Source organism: Sycon ciliatum, chromosome 7 (genome assembly GCF_964019385.1).
Source record: "Sycon ciliatum chromosome 7, ocSycCili1.1, whole genome shotgun sequence".
Lineage (NCBI taxonomy): Eukaryota > Metazoa > Porifera > Calcarea > Leucosolenida > Sycettidae > Sycon > Sycon ciliatum.
In genome coordinates this window covers 5,871,457-5,894,723 of record NC_088649.1, presented here as the reverse complement: position 1 = coordinate 5,894,723, position 23,267 = coordinate 5,871,457, and the positions used below count along the sequence as shown (strand labels likewise).

General features: G+C 46.3%; 1 protein-coding gene across 1 annotated transcript in view; it reads left to right on the top strand.

Moving 5' to 3' along the window:
- The window catches only part of LOC135820828 (uncharacterized), a 189,246-nt gene extending 168,610 nt beyond the window's left edge, over positions 1 to 20,636 (top strand). Inside the window, exons 19-32 of the mRNA XM_065333867.1 lie at positions 934 to 974; positions 1,722 to 1,860; positions 2,119 to 2,156; positions 3,265 to 3,436; positions 4,360 to 4,745; positions 5,683 to 5,820; positions 6,428 to 6,565; positions 7,621 to 7,800; positions 12,125 to 12,563; positions 13,782 to 14,126; positions 15,734 to 15,775; positions 17,222 to 17,515; positions 17,917 to 18,235; positions 19,524 to 20,636. Coding sequence (XP_065189939.1) covers positions 934 to 974; positions 1,722 to 1,860; positions 2,119 to 2,156; positions 3,265 to 3,436; positions 4,360 to 4,745; positions 5,683 to 5,820; positions 6,428 to 6,565; positions 7,621 to 7,800; positions 12,125 to 12,563; positions 13,782 to 14,126; positions 15,734 to 15,775; positions 17,222 to 17,515; positions 17,917 to 18,233 — 2,669 coding nt within the window. The 3' untranslated portion in view covers positions 18,234 to 18,235; positions 19,524 to 20,636. The remainder of the gene's footprint in view (positions 1 to 933; positions 975 to 1,721; positions 1,861 to 2,118; positions 2,157 to 3,264; positions 3,437 to 4,359; positions 4,746 to 5,682; positions 5,821 to 6,427; positions 6,566 to 7,620; positions 7,801 to 12,124; positions 12,564 to 13,781; positions 14,127 to 15,733; positions 15,776 to 17,221; positions 17,516 to 17,916; positions 18,236 to 19,523) is intronic.
- Positions 20,637 to 23,267: the final 2,631 nt, after the last annotated feature.

The following is a 23,267-nucleotide window of genomic DNA, read 5'->3' as shown; positions in this document are numbered from 1 at the left end:
CATTACCCGCCTCACACTGCTTCCCAGGACTCCTTCCATCGACACAGAGTAGTTGAGCTACTTACCTTGCCGAGAAACAGCAGGGCAAGATGACGAAAACGAACTTTGAGCAAAACAATTTATTTGAACGATATGCCAAAAATACGCACTTCAAACTCGATGCTCGCGGCTGTTCTGCTGTGCAGACTGGCCACATACACGTCGATCAGGGCCTTCAGCCCACTGAGGCCCAGTTCCAGGCCCCACTGATGTTGAGGCATCAGTACAAACGCGACGTACACTGAGGACGTATACGTCGTCAGTGGGGCAGGTGCACACGTCATGACGTATATATACGTCGACAGTGGTGCCGAAGGGTTAAATTGTGAGCTTTTCACAATTTCTTTGCAATCCCATGGAATGCTCTTCCAATTATGTTCATGAAATCTATTTCTCCAAAAAGCAAGCCATAACAAGAATAGGATTTCGGCCAGGTTTTCCCCAAAAACATTGAATTGGGAAAAGCATGAAAATCCAGGCCACTTCACTCCAATTGCAATGGTACATTGTGCAGGTTCAAACACCGGTTGAGGTACCTTTTGGACCCTTTTTCAAGTTTCAAATTTCGCGGCACTGCACCGTGTACGATAAAATCACGAAAAAAACACCAAATAACTTACTTGTACGGGTGCCCACCAGAACCAGCGCTCGTCTTTTTGTGAATGGAATGTAGTTGGTGCACTCTTGCACTACCTATCTCTCGATTGAGCAGTGAAGCTGTTCCACACAATTTTCTTGGGCATTCGTGTTTGTCGTGGAGAAGTTCGAACTCTCTGTCACTTGAAGGATATGTCCTGTTGTAGTGTTTATGACCTCATGATTGTGCCGGTGTAGTTCTATTTTCAAATGGTTTCACCCGGGCTGCCATCTTGTTTGCTTCTTCTGCCGCTCCAGAGTCCAAGAAGAAGCTGAATGAACTGTTACTCCATGGAATGGTGAGTGCTTTGCACATCTTGTTCTTGTTTTGCATTACCACTTCAACTAGTGTATTAGCTTATTGAATGCTCCTCCCCCCCCCCCCCCCCGTATCACGCATTCTGTACTTTGGTATAAATTTTTAAGCGGTCTGTATTCGAGCCCTGATTCAGACCGATCTTTTCGGTTTCACGGTATCTTTTCAGCTGTAATATACGTTAAGACGCCACAACTTGTGAAAGTACTCCTGTTTGAAAATGTTCTTCCGAGAAATCCTTGTGGAAACAAAAATTATTTTAATGTGTGATGCGATAGTATGGTAATTATTATTATAATTTATAGAAAAGAAAAGGACCAAGGAACTACAAGTTACACTATAATGTCCACTAACACCACCAGTTACTAAACAATCTGGTCATGCGATAACATTGCACGACACTGACCGTCGGTACTGACGTTCTACAACTAGAGCTGACGGCCAGTTAGTTGTAGAACGTCAGTACCGTCGGTCGGTGTCGTGCAATGTTATCGCATGAGCTGATTGTTTAGTACCTGGTGGCGTTAGTGAACATTATATCGTAACTTGTAGTTCCTTGGTCCTTTTCTTTGCTATAAATTAAAATTTTAATATGGCCATCCCCACAGTCCCAAGGCCTACCATAAATGTGCCAATACAAGTAATAACATGATCACTTGGGTGATAGCAATATAATCTTATCTTTGCAAACCCCGTTCTCTTCTGTCTTTGTCTTGCTACACTCCTGAAGGGACACCCAAATCAGAGACCACTGCTGTCAGCGCCTGTCCCGGCCACCACACAAGCAGAGGCAATGAGTGCCGAAGCTACTCAAACCTCGGCTGGAGTCAGGAGTTTCATTGGTAGAATCATCAAGCCTGAAGAAATTGGTAAGTTTGTAGTCTTGAGTCCCTGCTTACCGAGTGCATATGCGATGGAGTCACCACAGTTTCAATCTGGGATGATACCCCCATGGATGTTCTGTATGTACCAACAATTTCTCTCTCAGGGGCTCACTATGAAAAAAAAGTTCTGGCACTTGCGAGGTCACCAAGAACAATCCTTTTATTCCCACATGTACATTTAATTCTACGTCTCATTGATAGCACATGATTGTGCTTGCGTGCTTTCTTCTTTCACTATTTCAGAGCATGTTACCCTCACGCCAGGCAAAGAAAGATTCAATGTAAGTACAAGGGCGATGCTGCCATGAAGTGAATCACCATTAATTTGCTATTCTCTGCGTGATTTTCGTCATATATGGAGCCAAACAATGACATGATTTCGCAGCGTATGCAGTATTTTCGATACTGCACGGGGAAACCCCGTTTGTCCTGCGCAGTATTGCTATACTGCATTGAATTTGACCTTTGAACTGACCCTTCTTTCTACCCAAATACGTCAGGTATACTGTGATAGTAAACTTCTAGAGATGTATATAGAGGGGTCAAGTATAGTGGTCACATGGGACATGGTAAAAATAATGAAATATTTTGCTTGCATGAAGGCAGTACCGGATGATATCTCTTTTTAAAGCGGGGTTCACTCGAGCTTTTTTTGCCATGCGATGCACGATCGACGCGATCCACAACACCACAGCGCCATGCAAACCGGTAAAATACCATTCACAGACGAAGTCACCGATGTGACGTCGCCTGTTGCTGATGTGTCTCAAGCTCATTGCAGGTTGGTACGTCACCATGGCATCCGCGTGGCTAAGTACAGCTTTTTACAAATCTGCAAGCAACTCTTGAACCGTCGGTACAACTTTGGTGCAAAGAAGGTCCAAATCGCACATCGCATCGCAGGTGGCAGTGCGGAAGTGGAGCCACGTTCGACTTCTGTAATCATCCAATTGCGACATTTGCGTGAGCTGAGCGACGGACGCGAGGTGGTGATTTCCCGGTTTCGCGGCCGTCGGATCCCATCGCAAAAATGCTTCTGTGAATCCCTCTTAGACCGTTGCTGCCTGCGTAGCTATGGGGCCGAACTGCGCACGTGCCTAGGCGATACTCTCATGCATGCATATAGCATTCCTAGCGGCATATACCAAGAATGATATAGTGTCTTTGCAGTACATGGATAGGGTTTCTATGGGACCAGCACTTAATTGGCCTTTATCTGGCAGCCACATTTCTTTCGGTGAGTACACCCTGTACTAAAAAAACCCTTGGTAAGGCTCTGTGTGGGCTGTGGAGACAGCAATGTCACACAGTAGTGCCCGATGCCGGAGAGCTTACGCATGCTGCACACATCACCGTTTTCAGTGTTTTCTGCGTGTTCTTGACTTTCAGCGACAATTCCATGTGGAGGCACACTTCGACGGGTTTATCCCAGACTGTGCGTCGCAAGGTCATACCCTTTACTTTCAACTGACGTCCACAAGGCGCACTGTGAGGAGTCAAGCAGCTGAGTTTTCCAGGCACGCTCACATTCTCACAGCACTAGTGCCAAGCATACCAAAAGGTAAGAACTTACTAAGAAGACACGCTGTCTCAGGCGCATAGCTCGCATGGGGCACGGGGCACGTGCACCCCCCCCCCCCCCCTAAACATTTCAACCTACATGCGGGTTCAGTATGCACGTTATGACCATGAATGGCATGCACCAGCCATCCTACACATACATGTTCATGGTGCGGCCGTGCACCCCCTTAAAGGAGGGGGACCAGTTACGCCCCTGCTGTCTTGCTGTGGTGGGCACTTGCTAGGCGTTCAAATTTTATCGTCCTCTATCGTATCCCACACGACTGTTGCTATTAAACTTTCATTGCCGCCACCTGCACAATACCTAGTCTGAACCGTTACAGTAAAACCTGTGTTTAGCGAACCCTGTGCCAACCGGGATCCTGTCACAACTCAACACATTTTCAGGCGCCGACGTGTAGCCATTGATAATTCACCGCAACAAGGGGCATCATATTGACATTTGTGGAGCATAGAATACTTTCGTGTGGGCAAAGCACACCTCACTCAAGTACATGCAGTGCATACTGCACTGTCACTTGTCACTTCTGTTCACTGCATGCACTTGGTTCAGAGCGCACTTCAACCCTGTTGCAGTCAACCCCGGCAGCCAAGAAGGCACTTTTGGTTAGTTATGGTCGCTGTGTGCAGGTCCAATAATGTGGCATTTGGTACACTAACAGTTAGGCGCTGGTCGCGCAAGGCAGGTGGTCCCTGTGTCCGGTGCAGTTTCTGTGTAGAACTGCCCGTGCATGGGAAGACAGTCGTTAAAAGCAGGTGGTCGCTAAAACCAGAGGTCGCTTACACCACGTTTACTGTACTTAATCATCAAATTCTTGCCTGCACTCAGGGTGAAAAGTTGAACTAAAGACGACCAACGAAGAACTGGAGTGATATAAATATCTTTCATTAATTGCTCTGCAGATGGCATTGGCTGTAATGAGGAAGTGTTTGAAGTCACGCTGGTTTGCCAAATGGGTCGCAAATCATGCCCGGCCATTGGCCACATCACGCTCAATGCGGAGGAGCAGCAGGCAGGCCCTGGGTCAAAAAGCTCAGTTCCCGCACGAGATCCGAACACTGCGACCAGTGGATCAGGCACACGTGGGAGTGGTGCGTCAGCAGGGGCAAGCAACGCATCATCCTGCGTCAGCGCTCTGCCTGGTGGAATGCATGCTGGAATATCTCAGTGCAACATGGCCATTGCTACAGGAGCTGATATCATTGTGAGCAACCATGGCGGTGCTGACAATAACGATGGAAGCAGCTCGTCAGATTGTGATCCAACATGCCATCAGTGTGTTGCCACGGTAAGTTGGTGTGTAGACTTTTTTTGCTATTGTTGTTTTTGCTCTGGGGTTGCTGTTGTTGGTTTCAAAGTTTTCCTGTTCTTTTTTGGTGCATTTCTTTTAAGCGAGATTCACAGAAGCTTTTTTGCGATGCGACACGCGATGCGACGGGATCTGCGATGGACGCGTGCAATGCGAACTCGCGAAATACCATTCACAGAAAAAGTCGGCGATGCGACAAAGTCTTGCTGATTTGGGTACGTCACCATGATATTCGCGCGGTTTGGTACAACTTGTACAAATTATAGGCAATTTTGAACCTTTGTACAACTTTGCTGTAGAAAAGGTCAAAATCTTACGCCAAATCGCTTGTCGCATCGCAAAGGTTGAGCCAAGCTTAACTTCTGCGATGGCCCAGTTGCGGCAGGTGAGTGGGGTGCGAGATGGCTGCGATTTGGGGATTTCCCGGTTTCGCGGCAGTCGCATCCCGCGTCGCATCGCAAAAAAGCTTCTGTGAACCCCGCTTTACTCTCCTCAAATCGGTAATGCGGATTTGGAGACGTGCATGCTGCAGGTTTGAGTTGTGAGGCCACTACGACTGAGCTCAGCCTGTGACAACTGTGCCGCCTTGCGCCTCAACTGGAGCAATTACATTTTTTTCGAGGGGAAGTCGTGCCTGGGGAGTGAGAAATACCCCCACTGAGATCCTTTTGCAATGTCTACATGTAGTTAAGAACTTAGAACTGCAGGTATATGATGCTATACATTACTGTGCGTGCGTGCGTGCGTGCGTGTGTGCGTGTGGGCGTGCGTGCATGCGTGTGTGCGTGGGCGTGTGTGCGTGGGCGTGCGTGCGCACGTGCCTGCCTGCCTGCGTGCGTGCGTGCGCGCGCGCGGCTGCGCGTGTGCGTATTATAATATTCTTCATCTGCACTGGTGAACTATTATCTGTCACCAGGTTCCCTTTATGATGTCCGCCCAAGGTGGGATAACAAGTTCATCATCTTCGGCTGAAACTGACTCCGATGACAATGTGTGCAGAGTAACAGGTGGAGACGCTGTCAGCCAACCTTGCGGCGTGCAAGCTTCGGCAAAGGTAGACCTATTATTATGAACATGTACCGCATTTATAAGGAAGTTTGGTTGCTCCCACACTGGAGCTCGCGCTTCCCCGCGAGCTCCAGTGTGGGAGGAACCAAACTTATTTTTAAAATTTTCGCCGAGGTCGCTACCGCTATTTGGTAATGTACCGCATTTCCCCAATTATAAGTTGTATTCTGTTATACATCGCACCCCCATTTCCAGGCCTTTGTCGTGTAATTTCTGTGTGTTTGTCCAAGTACCGAGTCCACTGAATGACGTACTCCACTATCAGTTTGCTCCCACTGGAGCTCGCCTTTTTCCCCCAGGCCAGACCATGAACAGGGATACAAATTTGCGCAGGCCAGATACCTCGTGACTGGCGAGATGCTATGATAACGCCTCTGCATAAGAAAGGCAGACGGACAGATCCAACAAACTATCTATATAGAACTGCAGGTACGATGCTATACAATACTGAGTGTGTGTGTGTGTGTGTGTGTGTGTGTGTGTGTGTGTGTGTGTGTGTGTGTGTGTGAACGTGCGTGTGTGCGTGCATGCATGTGTGTGTGTGCGTATTATATATTCTTCATCTGCACTGGTGAACTATCATCTGTCACCAGGTTCCCGTCGTGATCCCGGTCCATGGTGGGATAACAAGTTCATCATCTTCGGCTGAAACTGACTCCGATGACAATATTTGCAGAGTACCAGATGGAGACGCAGCCAGAAAACCCTGTGGCGTGCAAGCTTCGGGAAAGGTACAAATGCCATATACAGTCAACTTCGCTTATAACGACACTCGGCGGCGGGGCATCAAAAAGGTGTCCTTATTCGCGAAGTGTCGTTATACCTGAAGTCTAATTGTTATGTATTACAGTGGGATGGGACTTTGCTCTGGGCATGGAAATTCTGTCGTTATTCACGAATTGTCGTTATATCCGCAGTCGTTACTAGCGAAGTTGACTTTACCTCATTTTCCTGATTATAAGTCGACGGTATTCTGTCACAAGCCACGCCGCCTTTTCCATACCTTCATGCAATTTCTATGTTTTCATTCGAGTACCGAGTCATACTCAACTGCATGGTGTACCCCAATCTGTGAAATGTTGGTGTGTTGAAAAACGGCGAAGCTGATATTTATGAGAACTGCTGTCATTATTGGCTATAAAAACTACCATGAAGTCCCGTCTTGAAGTTGGAAGGACACACACACACACACATACACAGGGTTCTCCCTTCTATCGGTCACTTCTAAGATTCAGGAACGACTGGCGCACAGAGCTCTATACAAACATCTCGACAAATATCTGCCTGCAGAACAGTCTGGTTTCAGACAGAAGGATGGTACAAGTGTGTGTGATTGCGAAGTGAATCTCGAAGTGAAGTCCAAGTGTATAAATCCTCTTGTAGTTTCAGCATTCCTTTAAGTCACAAATTCCATTGATTTTTGTGACAAGAAAACGTTCTGAAACACTTTATTCGTTGCTACGATTGTGATATCAGTGTGCATATAGTTTTATTCATTGCATTGTTTTCAAAATAATTGTCTCCACGTCGCCTTTTTAATTAAATATGCGCATAAGGTATACTAATGTCCTAAGAGTGCTGCACTAACGGCACCCATTCCGGTTGCTGTGGCACACGATATTAATTACACTACCAGTTATATGATTTGGGGAATTATTTGCACATGGCTCTACTGCTGTTACTGTCTATCCGTCTCTTAGGATTTCATTTAGGGCTTGTTGATTTTTTTGTTATTAAATTGTGCCAATTTGTGCATTCTGTTTTGACATGCCGTGACGTGCAACAGGAACCAGATACTCCCATGTCCGCAGTCGAGTACTTCCGCGTTAAGTTCAAGGATACACTGCTGGCCAATCTCATCTTAGGTGAAAAGTTCGAAGCAGAAGGTTGGAAACTGGTGAAAAGAATGGTAGCCATTGCGGTCGACCTGGAGCAAGATCTCCATGATCTACACCAGAAAGCCGAGGTAAATGTGTGCGTGTGCATATATGTAGTGTCTATCTGTGCGTATTTGTGCGTGCATACACGCACGCATGTATTGTATTGTATGCAGGTTTCTAATAACCAATGAGGAGACAACAGTCGTAAAATAGCAATGAATATAACTAATTGTGCACTCATAACCACCGTGAGCTGCTACATTCTTCCGCTCCTTGTCATATTATTCTAGCTACGTAACTTGATGTTTTAGTCATTCTCACTATGTGACGATGTTCCACTGATGATAGTCACGAGAAAACGTCCTGGACATTTTTCATTTTAATAATAATAATAATTAGTTCACACAAGTCATGGTTATGAGTTCATAATTAGTTTTATTCATTGCTATTCAGGTTTCTAGCAGGTGAAAATAGTAGGGGGGGGGGGGGCTGAGGAAACACCCTGTAACCCATTTTTTCCATTTTCCAAAATAGACTTGTCACCCAAAATGCAACGTACCCCGACTTCACACCAGATATGTGTGCCTTTATAAACCATCTGATACTATCGTCCACATTTCTCGTTGAATGGCCAGCAAACACACCAAAATGGACAAATGAGTAAGGAGCGCCACTTCTTCACAGGGAGGCAGGCGGTCAATAGGAGAAGGGGAGCGCTGTGCCCCCTACCCTTCTTTGGGTAGAACCCTGCATGATATTGTATTTTATTATTTTTACTTGGGCATTCCGAACAGGCCCTGAGGTCTTCGTACAGGATGCCCAAGATGAAACAGTGTGTGAAGTTCCTGGCGAAATGAATTGGGGATATGAGTATTGCGAAGGGTAGGGTAGGCCTTTCCCAAATTGGCCCGATTTTTTCGCCTAACCGGCTTTTCGATCGGCTGAGTGAAATGTCACTTCTCTGTGGTTGACGTCACAGTATAAGAATTAGCAGAGAAATAGTGTTCTCTGTCCACCCAGGAACGGGTTTGAGGGAGCACGGTGTGGGATAAAAGGAGGTGACGAATGCAGGGTCGGCCTCTTTTGTCTTTGTGCGGAGAGTTGAGTGAGAGTGCCCACCCCCCCCCCCCCCACCCCAGAAATCATCATGCAATTTCATACATCATCGCTTTGATTATTCTAGTGATTTGATTTTTCTAGAGTGTGCGGATGCATATTGGTCTGGCGTGGTTTTCTGGTTGTACGTAGCTGGAGTTTTTGTTAGACTAGGCAATGGTTCTGTATAGTCATGACCACGGAATTGTGTGCAAAGACAATAAGTTGGGGCGCTGTGCTGTGGTGGCCCCCACTGGCAATGTTCACGTGTTCAATAGTGGTGTACACGTATGAGTGAGTGTGCGGATGTGTGCGCAACGAGTGAGTGCAGGGTGGACAAAGAATGTCCGAATTCGGCCATATTATAGAAGCCCCAAAGTCAGAATTTGGCTCAAAGCAGTACTTGAAGTTACCTATCCCAGTATACACGTACATGTACATGCACGTTATTGAGGCACTGAAACATCAATTTTTGGCGATTTCATCACGAAATTTTGTAAATTTGGTGCAATTATCGGGAATTTCTTGATAGCCATTGATTTCGAGTCCTTTTCTTGCTGACCGATCTCGGAAATGCCTAAAGTCGCAGTCACGTTTCGCAGATAATGGTTACAGAAATTGTATTTGCATGCTATAAAGGCACTAAAAGATCGATTTTCGGCGTATTCAGTCGGAAAATTGCATATCCGGCGAAAAGATCGGTGATTTCTTCAAAGCCACTGTTTTCGGCGAATGTTTCGGCCGGCCGATTTGGGAAATGCCTAGCGAAGGATTCGGGGAGCGTGTTAAAGCGGTGAGCACCAAGGAATGAAAATAAATTTGAATCCAGCTTGAGTGTGCACATCGGGTAAAGAAAGGAAAATATTAGCTTGGCCTCTGGTATGTTTTTATAATAAACATTTAAAAAAAGAGTATTCACTGGTTTGAGGGAAAGACGCAAACAGGAAAAGTCTGGAGAAAAAATTGACTGTCACCACCAGGACTCGAACGAAAAGAGTGCTAGTGTCTGTTGCTGTGTAAGCGAACTCTACTTGTAGACATTGAGACATTTTGAGACATTTTCGGGAGCACGGTACCTATATAGTTGCACTGTTGCTTTCCTGTTGTGTGGCTGAGCTATCTACAACTGGTGTCTGTGATTGATTCTCTAGCTTTGACAATTGCTGGTGTGTCATCATCTCGAGAATCAGTCCCATACTTTTTAATGTTGAGACTAAACCCATGCATTTCACAAAAAAACTTCAGCTAGCGATCCATTGTCGGGCCCAGTTTCTTTGTGACAAAAAAAATGAAGGGATTCACAAGGTGAGAGCTGCAATGTATGTGAGCATGTGTGTGTAGCAGCATGTGTCGTGAGGGTGCCGTGTGTACAGCATCAGCAGGAATACTAATTTAGGTGGTACGTTTTCTGCTGCCCACATGTCAAGTGGGTAGCAGAAAACGTACCACGTAGCAATATGCACAGTGCAGCGAGTGCAAAAGTGGACAGGAAAAATGATATCAATGTAAAACACATTATATAGGTCACATAATCTGTGGAGGGTTCAAGTGTGTGTGTGTGCTAAGCAAAATATGCGTGAGTTTATAAAAGTAGAAAGGAAAAGGACATATGGAAACGAGTTAAGAGTAACTCTCCACCACTGTAACTAGATACTATATACAGTCAGAAAGTGCAACAACTAGGCACAAAACTGACAGAGTACTGAGACATTCGACGTCCTGACACCTAGCTTAAACACATCTCCGTAGCGCTAACCGACAGCCTTCCAACTTGGAAGGTATATAGTCTGTATATAGTATCTAGTTACAGTGGTGGAGAGTTACTCTTAACTCGTTTCCATATGTCCTTTTCCTTTCTACTTTTATTATTGGCTCAATACCCGAGTTTCGAGTTTATAAAATAAAATAAAAAATTCGACGGGTTCGCGTACCGGGTAGGTCAAGAACAAGGAGTCGTACAACTCCCTGGTCAAGAACCACCTTTCCACTTCCGTGGGACGCTACCACCCCATGATCAGGCGTCAGATGCGGCTCGTAAACGGTGGGGGAGGATAGATCAGATCCACCAACCATAGGCCAAAAGCCTAAATCCCATTTGCCACATCCATGTTTTTAGCCTAGTTCATATTCGACGCAACGCCGACGGTACGGGACGTAAGGGCTTGTCGGGAGAGCTGGGGTGAGCTGTAAAATCCTGTACAATTCGTATGACACGACATGCAGCAGTCGTTGCGACGTTCAACGTCGAACGGCGTGAGTCATAAGGCACGGTCCGTGACGGGGTAACTTTCGAACCTAATTTCTCTTTTTTCGGGACTTCTTTTCAACTATTTCTCCTTGAAAGAAGCGGAATCAAGTTCACAGTACCAGTTTTTCATGAAGACCAAAAAATTAGCCCTGAAAGTTGTGGAATTCAAACAATAGCCCCAGGAAATGATAGAATAGTTCGTCTGTCACGCTTCTGAACTATCCCTAAATACAATAAGTGACATGAGTTCTTATGCTGCTAAAATTCAACTCAAGTCGTGCTAGCCATTCTGTGAGTTATCATGGGAAGCGCAGTGTTCGAAATGCTAAAAATTTCCAAGTACGAATCGGGAGTAGTCGGCGTACGACGCCGTCTCCTGTTCACACTCGAATTGCAGCCGTTTTGTATGCTTGCGTCCCCGTCTACGCCCGTGTACGGTATGAAAAGTTGGATCGATCCAACTCTTCCCGTCGCTTCCTGATCTGTACGGTAGTACGGTTTCGTTCCCGTTCCTGGTGTTCACATTGGACGCCGTCAGACCGTCCCGTCGCTTCCCGTCGATCCTTACGTCGCAGCCCGTCGCGCCCCGTCGAATGTGAACTAGGCTTTACTCATGCCAGGCCACGAGTTCCCAATTAACTGTGGGTCGCAGCACGGTTGGAAAGTGTGTGGGTCGCAGCACGGTTGGAAAGAATCCTTCCGCTTCCAAGCAGGACTTGAACCTGGTACCTCTCGTTTCTCAATCATGGTCTTAGACCAACCCACTGTGCCTGCCTGCACGTTTATAAGGTGCACAGAATTAAAACGTGTACCTACAAAGAAGTGACAGATGAATTTGTGGCTCCGAATCTGTTTTCTTTGTTTCTGTGTCTGTCACTCTATCTGTCTGTCTGTCTTTCTGTCTGTCTCTCTGTCTGTCTCTCTGTATGTCTGTCTTCGTGTGTCTCGGTGTGTGTGTGTGTATGTGTGTGCGCGTATGTGTGTGTATGAGTGTGTGTGAGTGTCTGTTTGTCCTATGGGTACCTATTTATTTGAGTGTATGTGTGTGTCTTTTCTTTTTTGCCCAGGTGCAACTTGTGGTGCTGGAACCAACCTGGCTGATGAGTGACATCACCAGCAAACTTTACACACCCACCTATCAACGATCATCGTTCATCACTTGTAATGAGTTTGGCTTTGCGAAGCGCAGCAATGTCGAGCAGGTTCTGGGCAACTGTACCAACTCTCCGGTAAAGTTAACCGGGGATCAGGTGCTTGAGATTGCGCAGCAGCTGGGAATGTGTCATCTAACGGATCACGGCAATGAGGTGATGATACTGCCAGCCCAGGCAGAGAGCCGCACAGCTGCCCACTGGCCAGTTGCCGTGATGGCATTTCTTGCTAGCGACCACATCCGTGCCACGCATCTCTTTCCTCCTGCTGCGAAGGATGTTGGTGCTGATCAACGTCGCAAAGACCCACGCTTGACACACGAGTATGCTGACTCAGCTGATTGCCAGAATGCCAGTAAGTTTGCAATGTTTATCATGGGTGGGTGTGTTTGTGCGTGCGTGCATGTGTGTATGTGTGTGTATGTGTGTGAATGTATGTGTGTGTGTATGTGTGTGTGTATATGTGTGTGTGTATGTGTGTGTATGTGTGTGTCTGTGTATGTGTGTGTGTATGTGTGTGTGTGTATGTGTGTGTATGTGTGTGTATGTGTGTGTATGTGTGTGTATGTGTGTGTGTATGTGTGAGATAGAAGTCAACTTGTGTGTGTGTGTGTGTGTGTGTATGTGTGTGTGTGTGTGTGTGTGTGTGTGTGTGTGTGTGTGTGTGTGTGTGTGTGTGTGTGTGTGTGTGTGTGTGTGTGTGCATGTGTGTGTGTGCCAGCTAGTTCTGTTGGTGGGTACATTTATGCCAGATAGTGTTGGATCTGTTGCCAACAGGCTCGGCTGCTTGACGGTGTAATGTTGTACCTACCACCTTTGTTGGTTTCAGGGTACATGTACTTTCTCTTTGAAGTATACATACCTGCTGACCATGGATTGCTTCTGGCTAGATTAACTCTTGTGTAATCGATGGTGCTAGTGAAGATTATATCAGATCCACTCTGATTCAGCCACCCACACTAGTAGCAAGTATTACCTTCACTGGGGGCAGGGGTAACTGCAGTTGGATCCCAGGACGGATACCTTGATGCCGTCAATCCTTTTTCTGCACCCTTTCCTCACCCACTTACTGACGTGTGGTGAGCCCATAAGTGTGAGCATTTCCCAAGTCCACCCATAGTTTGGGGATTTCAGGGGGTGTCGGCCGTTGGGCGGTTCAATAGCCAATTGAGTCATCTTTCCAAGATTCCTTTTGAGTCTCTCTCCCCTCTCTCGGGGACACCCACATGACCAGTTTTGGCAGTGAGCAACACGTACAAGTGTGTGTGTGTGTGTGTGTGTGTTTGTGTGTACGTGTGGTGTGTGTGGTGTGCGTGGTGTGCGTGGTGTGTGTGTGTGTGTGTGTGTGTGTGTGTGTGTGTGTGTGTGAGGGTGGGTGTGCGTTTGGGTGTGTATACATGCATGCACATGTGTGCATATGCGTGTGTTTAGTATACGTCTATGCACTGTAGTACGTTGTGATACATACCCAAATTCTGTGCTAATCAAGCCATGGACTGACCATAACTTTCTAAACAAACTTATACTGCATGGTGTATATTTTTACTTGCATGTCTGCTTTCTTGTGCTGAAGGTACGATTGAAGAACGTCGTCGAGCCTCTCGTCTTTGCTTTGCTCTCTATCAGCACTGTATCTTGCTTACCCAAGCCTTCCCTCTGGTAGAGTGCTCGCTGAGGCTGAACCAGAGAGGACAGTTGGGGGAAGCCTTCAAGGATGATGTCATGAATGAACATCGCACGAGTGATGCAGCCGACATGTTCCGCCAGGGCATTTGCGACCTACCTGACAGTGTGGTGCTGAGCCTGGTGGACGATGTGCTACCAGAACTACCGGCTGCAAACACTGTCTACAGGGCGGTGAAACACTGTCCTCGGTACTCACAGTGCAAAATACCTCCTCATCATACTCATGCGGCCGGTAAGATATGATATCTATTTCATAAATTTATTACTTTTTCTCGGAATGCCAATATTCGCTTTGTAAAGGAAAATGCTAGTTCCCGTAGACAGAGGCTTGCGACCTGTGTTTTAATATTTACCAAGAGTTTAATCGGACCTTTGCTCGGCATAAAAACATCAAGATCACGATTGACAAGCCTGGGGACTCGGTCCATTGTGCCCAGCTGGTTTGGAGGTGACAGGCATTGTGAATGCCCGAGGGTCCTCGACGTCTGTTGTCACCGTCCAGGAGCGAAACTGACTCATGCTGCTATCTGTTGTTCACGGGGTGTTTGTCGTGCTGCAAACGGAGCGTCTCTGTACGTTTTGTATCCCTGGTGATGTTCGGGCCAGGAGAGCAATACATAAGTGATCAGGTGATGCTCCTCGGGCACAATCTCACTCAGCCTACTCAAGCTCAACTGACTCGTGACATGACGAGGGGTGAGTTCCCCGAAACACTGTGTATAGAGTAGGGAGTAGGGAGCCGTGCTTTCTTGTAGGTTTGCCGAGTCGAAGGTTTGATGGACACTAAAATATAAAGTGCTCATGTTTGGTATCAGAGAGGTTCTGCTTCACAAGAAACGTAGAAAAATCACGTGGAAAGCAGGTGTTTGGGTTAGAGTCTACGGCTTCGCGTGTTTTGGGTCAAGATTTCTACGCTGATGACGTTCTCTACATTGAGGCACACGTGAAGAAAATTCACATGGATCTGCTGGATATCATTCAAATACAGGCAGAAAACTGCCAAATATGGACGGGGAAATTCCTAGTACACATTCAACGTGATTTCTCTCCGTGAACGTAGAGCAGAACAGGTTTTCTTTCAAACCGACCGACCACAAACATCCCAATCCCTTGATAAGACATGCAGAATCCCTGGAATTCTCTCAAAACGCTTGGATGGCATAAAACACGTGAAAAAGTGCTTTTCCCGCCCAAAAAACGTTCAACGGCACATGATTCTGGACTCCGCGTACAGCACAGTTCCACCTTGCATTGCAGTTCGATCAGTCGGCGGGTGCCTAGCGCGCCTGTCGGTGCAGATCATGCAGGCTAGGCTTGTCAGGTATGTGAAGGTACTGTGCAGAGTTCGAACTGCGAGAATGCACCGTGCATACTGGTTTTAATATTATTTGGAAAAACGGGATATTGGAGGCGAGTCGCTGGAGCTTTCAGGAAAAACCTGGGTCAGGCAAAAATGCGACTTTTCCTGGAGTTTGCTTGAAATCCCCGGGACCCCGGGAGTATTGATGTTTCTCCGAGATTTTCCCGCGAAAACCGGGAGGCTTGACCTGTATGTCCTTTACGTTACCGGACCGCGAAGAGAGTTCCAGGAATTCTTCGCGTCGTATTCCCGTAACGTAGGGCATCACTACTGTTTTGCAAGGGCTGTTGTTTGGGCAACATCGTGGCTGATGCTATAAATAGAAGGATTATATATCCATGAGTGAAAAGGCTTTATGCCCACGTGTTTGTTCCTGACATATCAGATGGATAAAAGTAGTATTGTGTGTATGTGTGTCCGTCTGTCGATCTGCTTTCTGTGTGCGTATGTGTTTGTTTTGTATGCTGTATTGTCTATAGATGTTGGGGTGAGTTCTGGCATGCAGTGTTCGGCGTCATCTGGTGAGTTTTGTATGATTTGGTTAAGATCATTCATCACTGACCTCATTGTTCAGCTATCTGTGTTGTAACAAGTACCCTATTCCTAGGACTCCTGGGAACTGTTCCCCCTGCCTTCTGTTGGTATTCTTTAATGCTGTCTCTTTCGCTCACTATTCTCTCTCTCTCTCTCTCTCTCTCTCTCTCTCTCTCTCTCTCTCTCTCTCTCTCTCTCTCTCTTTCTCACCTTCCCCCTCTCTAGCCCTTTCCCAAAGATGCTCGCCACCGTTTTCTCAACTTTTCGTTGTTTTTGAAGAAATTGCAACTTTCGCAACTTTCTTCATTTTCGCGAACTACTTTGCAACTTTTCCGCAACCTTGGCCCCTTGGCATGGGGTCCAAAGGTATGTCGGACAAATGTATACTCGCTCGTTTCATTTCAGAGAAACAGTAGATCAGCAGAAGTTACGATATGTGCATTCTCTTTTCCGTGCACTGGAATGATTGATATAGGATACATGCAACAGGTCACTGGCACTGTGTAAAGTGGTGGTTCACAGTAAGAAGGGTGTAGAGTTTGCTGTCGCTGCACTTCTGCTATCTCTGCTCCATTTCTAGTGGTTTTCCACAAGAACTCTCCAATTTTAAGTTGCAATGTTAGCAACCTTTGAGCTTTTTCTGAAAATATGGATGCGATTTCAGCAACTCACACTTGTTTAGGCATTGTTGCGAAAAGCGTAAGTTGCGAAAAATTATGGCATCTTTGGGAAAGGGCTACCCCTCCCTGTCTATCTGTTTGTCTTTCTGTCTGTCTATCTATCTTTCTATGCATGCATGACTATCTCTATGTGTATACTTCTTTCTCTCTCAATTTCTCTTTCTCTCCGTCCTTCTCTATTAATTTTATTTTTTCCCCCAGTTTGTAAGGGTTGGGTATGCTTAGACACTCTTGTACTCTTGTTGATTAACCCTTTGTGTACGGACTGTACAACTTTCGATCCCCTGGGATCGAAACTTTTCAAGATTTCAATCGATCGTAACTCAGTTATATTCAAAAACTAAGATATGTAGGTCGAGGAGAAAACTCCCAGCTGTCCATTGAAACAATCGCTGAAGCGCGCCGATGTGCGGTTCTGGGAATGTGTGTGTGTGTGTGTGTGTGTGTGTGTGTGTGTGTGTGTGTGTGTGTGTGCATGTGCGTGTGTGTGTGTGTGCGTGTGCGTGTGTGTGTGTGTGTGTGTGTGTGTGTCCATTGTTCTTATCACCTAATGATGGCCAAGTGCCGAAACGTAAAATAACGGAACTTGTTCGGATGTGCAGCGCTCTTGGAATGGGTGTGTCCACTCAAATTCCTTTCCATGTATTATCGGTGTTGTACAATTTCATTTTTTTGTTTCTTGACATGTAGTTGTGTGTAGTTGTGTGTTCATGTGTCATCTGTGCCTTCTGTATTTTGCTGCTTTCGCAACAGGCAATCCGTTTGACCTGGAGAGGTTTGTGTGTGACATTCAACCATGGTTGAACAAAGTTGACGCAGATCTACTGCGACGGATGGTGGTCAAGAAACATCTCATAACTGACAGCACATCAATAGAGAGACTAAAGAGAATTCGGTCCCTGGATGGAGTATCTGATCATAATGAGGAGCTCATCGAGTTGCTCAGAGCTGGTGGCCTAAAGACTTATCGTGATCTCGGTGTTGTCATTGAGGAACTTGGGTATGTGGACAAGAGCAAGGAAATGCTCTCCATTTTGTCCCACACAGGTACGTTGTTGCTATACTTTTACTGCAATGTGTTCAACTTTGGTGGTGTTTAATGGACAGCTGAGAATTTTCTCTTCGACGTACATATTTTAGATTTTGGAAATAACCCAGGAATGATTGAGTTCCGATCGATTGAAATTTTGAAAAGTTTCGATCCCAGGGGATCGAAAGTTGTATAGTCCGTACACAAAGGGTTAAGTGGCCATTGTCCATCTTCACTGCTCATCTATATATTTCAGGTTGTGAACATATTGGCTCTTTGTGACTGCCTCAGGGATCATCGCTGGCCGCAGTATTTTGTTAATGCTTCTTTCTTCTTTGATGTTCTTTGGGATTGCAATGTACCTATTGAAGGATGTCCAATGCAGCAGCATTGTATCTATGACTCTTATTACGTACAGATGCGTTCCTGGACAATCCGTTCAACCACCCGTCCTTCATGCCAGACATTCACGTGTGGCTGCAGAGCATCCCCGCGGATGACATCCGTGAAGCAGCGCAGACGCAAGGTTTGCTCACGGGCCACAACATCGACAAGCTGATACGCACAGATCGGTACCAGAGCAACAGGGAGCATAACTGTGAGCTGCTTGGCATCATCATGGACAAGGAGAGACAAGGTTACATCGCGCTGTGCAGGATGATCCGAGCCATCGGTCAGTATGCGGGACGGCTGGAGCAGATGAACAGCCTACTAGCGGAGTGCGATCGTGTCTGAAGGTGAATGTTTGTTACTTGTAGTGCAGGTACACACATCCATACAAACTCATCCCGTGCTGGTGCTGGTGCTGGTGCTGGTGGTGATTAAAATTCGAAACCCAGGCGCGATGCGTTTTACTATCACATCACATGTCATGCATCAAGGCATGCACAAAAGATGATCAAGCATACGCAATCCCATGGATTGTAGTATTAGCATTCATTTTTTACTAGCGCAGACACCACTGACTTATTGTCAAGTTACAGAGTACCCTAGCTTAGGTGATCAAGTAAGCTGCTAACAACTGTTGCAAAGAATTCCTGCCTGGCGACATTCAGGTGGAAGAGAGTTCCATCTGTCTGCAGCCATGTAGACACACACACACACACACACACACACATACACACATACACACATACACACACATACACATACACATACACACATATGCACACAGACACGCACACACACACACACCCACGCACACACACACGCACACACACACACACACGTCCCCCCCCCCACACCTGGTCCTGGTATACGGTCACGTGTCCTCTCGCGGGGCCGACAACATGGAAACGACGCGCGACGGCAGAAAGTCGGCAGGCTGCCGAGAGATCAGGGACCATGTTCAATCGGCACGACGAGAGAGCCATCTTCGGCAGCTATGGATTTGGAATCCACGAGTAGAGCGGCAGCACCGACCACAGGCCTCACAGTGAGCCTTGCAGCATGAGAGGGCGAGCCGCACACGCGGCGGCAGAGGAGTCGCCTGCACACACACACACTAACACACACAAACAAACACAAGACCATACACTGAATGCAACATTAACATTAAAATGAAAGTGATTTTCTATGCTTCATACCTGGCATATCAAGTAAACTCACACTACCCGCTTGTTTTGAATATCACCAACCTTTTGTTTGAAATTTTACAAGGACAGTGCTGCTCAATGAAATCCGATGAAGTGAGTGAATGCCACTCCGGGCGCCGTGCAGCCTAGACTTGCAAACATTGGGATGTGAACTGGTGCCGGCCGCAAACTTGATTTAAGAGACCGTATTTCATCAAGGGCCTTGAATTCGACTGTGGTATTTCACCATTGTCACCCTTACTGAAATTGGAGCCATGTCCCTTTGGCAGCTCCTGACCATTTTCAGTGTGTCTACCTTGCTATGGCTCGGGCCTATTTAGCTTAGGCACCTTCACACACCAGCGTGATAGTCTTAGCATATTATCATGTATAATTATTGTGATAGACTGAACTTCACTCTTTGATACTCATTTGTTTGCTTCTGACACAGGGACGCACCTTTTCGTCAATTCCGGCTCTAGTCTCAAGACCGTGTTTGCGCCTCAAAGTGGTTACAACACTTGCGCAAGTGATACACAATGTCAATACATTTCTATGTTTTTTTTGCCTCGCCACACATCCTGAATGTTTTGTATAGCAAATTGTCCTTCTGCCCAAGCCAGTGTCATGATTTTCCTGTCACATGTGACTGCCATTTCGTTACAAATGACTGGCAGTTTCCTGCTCAAGTGCTGCTCTTTTATCATTTGCACGGTCGCAACATGAGCGCAATGATGAATGTTCTCCGTGGTACCTGGTACTAAAGCTGCCGCACTCGTTTCTCTTTAAAACACACATCGCATCACTGGTGTGTGTGTGTGTGTGTGTGTGTGTGTGTGTGTGTGTGTGTGTGTATGTGTGTGTGTCTGTGTGTGTGTCTGTGTGTGTGTGTGTGTGTTTGTGTGTGTGTGTGTGTGAGTGTGTGAATGCATCTGTGTGAATGTGTGTTTGTGTTGGAGTTTTTGTGTATATATGCAATGGTGTGCCTATCCATACGGTGAAGCCAAGCAATGTAGATCTGCTTTAAGCTCTTCCGTCTGATGGGTGTTTCCAGTATTGTACGCTTTTCCAATGCTAATGGCTATCCTTGTGTATACTCGTGCATACTTTTTATATGATTGTGTATGCTCGCTAGTTCTCTGCTGCTTCTTGCGCTACATGACCTTGCCCCGTCTTTGCTTCGCCTAGTCATGTCGTTGACGAGTTTTTTAGAAGCATTGCAATCTTTGCCGACTCAAAGTCCTTCATGTTTATCACGGTTTTTTTTGCCGCCTGCTGCCTTTTGTAAATCTGCTCATTTCACCAGCAAAGTCCTGCTTACTGTTAGTTGGTTCTTCCTCCTCCCCTCCTCCCCCCCCCCCCCCCCCCCGCTAGATTTGCTGCCATAGTTATAGAGCTGACGGCGCATTTGCTATGCAAGGAGGCACTCTTTGTGAGTTTGCACGTTGTTGACGCTAGTCTGGGTCAGTTTACTCAGCTCTTCGTTCTTTCCGTATTTCAACACGTCTATTTTGAAGAGTGGTTTCCAAGATCCTGGTACTTACCAGGTCTCTGATCCAACTACTTACTCCGTTGATGTTGGAGGCCATGCATACAGATTTTTTATGTGTCCTTGAAGGCCGGTTGTAGTGGTTAGCAGCGGTTCCCGCATGGGTTCCATGCCAACGCGTAGTTGCCAAGGCTACTACGGACGCTTGTAAGTATTCACAAACTCAATTTGCTACATTGCAGTTTGTGAATACTTATAATGATCCCATTCATCCTTACATTTACTGCACGTGTAGCAGTACAGTCAACTTGGCTTATAACGACACTCGGCGGGGCATCAAAAATGTGTCCTTATTCCCGAGTGTCGTTATACCCGAAGTCTCATTATTATGTATTACAGTGGGATGGGACTTTGCTCTGGGCATGGAAATTCTGTCGCTATTTGCGAATTGACGTTATATCCGCAGTCGTTATTAGCGAAGTTGACAGTAGCAGACATTACATTACATTTACTGTACATGCAGTAGTAACCATGGTAACAGACATTACATTACATTTTCACAAACAGTCAACCAGGGTATCGAGATCTGCTGAAAACGTTGCATGGCCCACCATCTGGGCTACACAGGAAAAGTTTTTTTTTCTTTCTTTTACCCTGAAGGTGAGTCATGCCCGAAATTTAAAAACTCATGCAATTGTGAATCTGAACTGGGGGAATGTACAGTGCTGCCAACTGAAATCCGACCCCCTCAGCGGCGCGCTCACATCGCAAAGACCCAACACGGGATGGTAAAACTACGAAGCAGAGACTGAACCCACCGCTCAGGGGGTCGGATTTCAGTTGCCAGCACTGTATTTGCGGCAGGGAGACCATGCATGCATGTGTGACTTTTCTACTGAGCAAGACTCCATGAGCAAAGACATTATTATTATTATTATTATTATTACTGATGAGTTCAAAAAGAACGAAACAGCATGCTGTCCGCAGATTGAGTATTTCGCTCCTGCTCTTGTAGCAGTTGAGCACTCTTGCGTGGGGTAGTGCCTTTGCTGTTTGCGTTATGCAGAGCTCACTGACTTGTCAGTTTGAGCACTCTGGCAAGGTACGTTCGGGCCTGATTGGAAATTTTTATTTCCATTGCTATCAGGTTCGGCCTCATTTTCTCTGTGCTGCGCTGATGAGTTCAAAAAGAACGAAACAGCATGCTGTCCGCAGATTGAGTATTATTATTATTATTAATCTGATTCTGTACAGCTTAGCTAGGTCTGTTTGAAACAAGAGTACATTGTGACATAACACCAGTGACCTGGGTTTATGCACTCTTGATCGAAACTAAAGAACTGCCAGTAATGGCGCCGGAGGTTGCACAAAGCTAGCCGTGAACGCACTTGGAAGTAGCCCAAATACTTACAAGCTCAAGACGTGGATTGTCACTGCATGGTCATACAGGATGTCACCATACCAGACCAGAGCATGCCAGGGTGGACCATGCATGTACAGTATATAAAAATGGAGGCGTGAAAAGAAAGTAATTAATTTTAGTTACACATAATTATCATGTCTTAATATTATTATGTCTGTGCACCATGGACGGCATGCTGCACAGGACATGACTGTGTGCAATCTGTAGCTTCATCCCGTGTTCACGACTCTCTGACCACTGAGAACACGACTAAATAATTCAGAAGTAGCGACAAACTCAGCCATTTGAAAATAATCTTAACCCGTCCACCTCTCCACACTGTGCTCTTGGCCCACATTCACCACACCACACCATGGCGAGGAAGTTCGTTCTTGGATAGATGTTCCATATCCTCCGGACAGCTGTTTCGCTCATTAAAAGGATTTCTTCAGTGGAGGTAGATAACGAATGAATAGTTGATATGAGTATATTTACAAGGTAAAGCGGCGCACTTTCAACATAGAAAACACAGTGGCATACCCAAAGAAATTTGAAGGTGACAAAAGTTCTAAAGGTGATAAAACTAGGGCTGAGTCGGGTAGCATTTTCTTCGGGTATCGGGTCCGGGTAGTTTTGCACGGGTAGCACGGGTACCCGATCGGGTAATGTTTCCATGGTAAGACCACAAGGCACACCGGCCCCTTCCCTTTCGCACTGGGTAGACATGCGCTATGCGTGAATTATTTGTACACGTGCATTGTACATGATGTCATCTGCGACTTCGGGTTTTCGGGTACTATTCGGTACCCGTCTACCCGAGGTCCTCACGGGTAGACGGGTACCCGACTACCCGTGCACACAACTAGATAAAACTATTACTGTATTTATAATAGTGCTCTGCGGGCACAAACATCACCAGGGATACAGACTTACACTTGCAGAGTAGGCTATTGCAGAGGCGATGCGTTTCCAGTGCGACAAACACTTCGTGAACACAAGATAGCAGCGTGAGTCAGGGGCTCAGGGCGCGTTCGAATTGTCACTCTTTGACTTTTCGAGGAGTTCCGTTTTTCTGAAGAGGTGGCCTCTTCAGAAAAATGGAGCTCCTCGAAACTCCTCGAAATTCCACAACCTCATCCGATGGGAGAGGTGGATTAGTTTCGAAGAGTTTGGAATCGGTACGTTACGTAGTACGTGGATATATGGTCGATCTGATCGGACGTCATCATCGCCCTGACAATTCCACTGAAAAACCCTAAAATGATAGAAACCGTTCTAATGGGACACTTCAACTAATCTCTTTA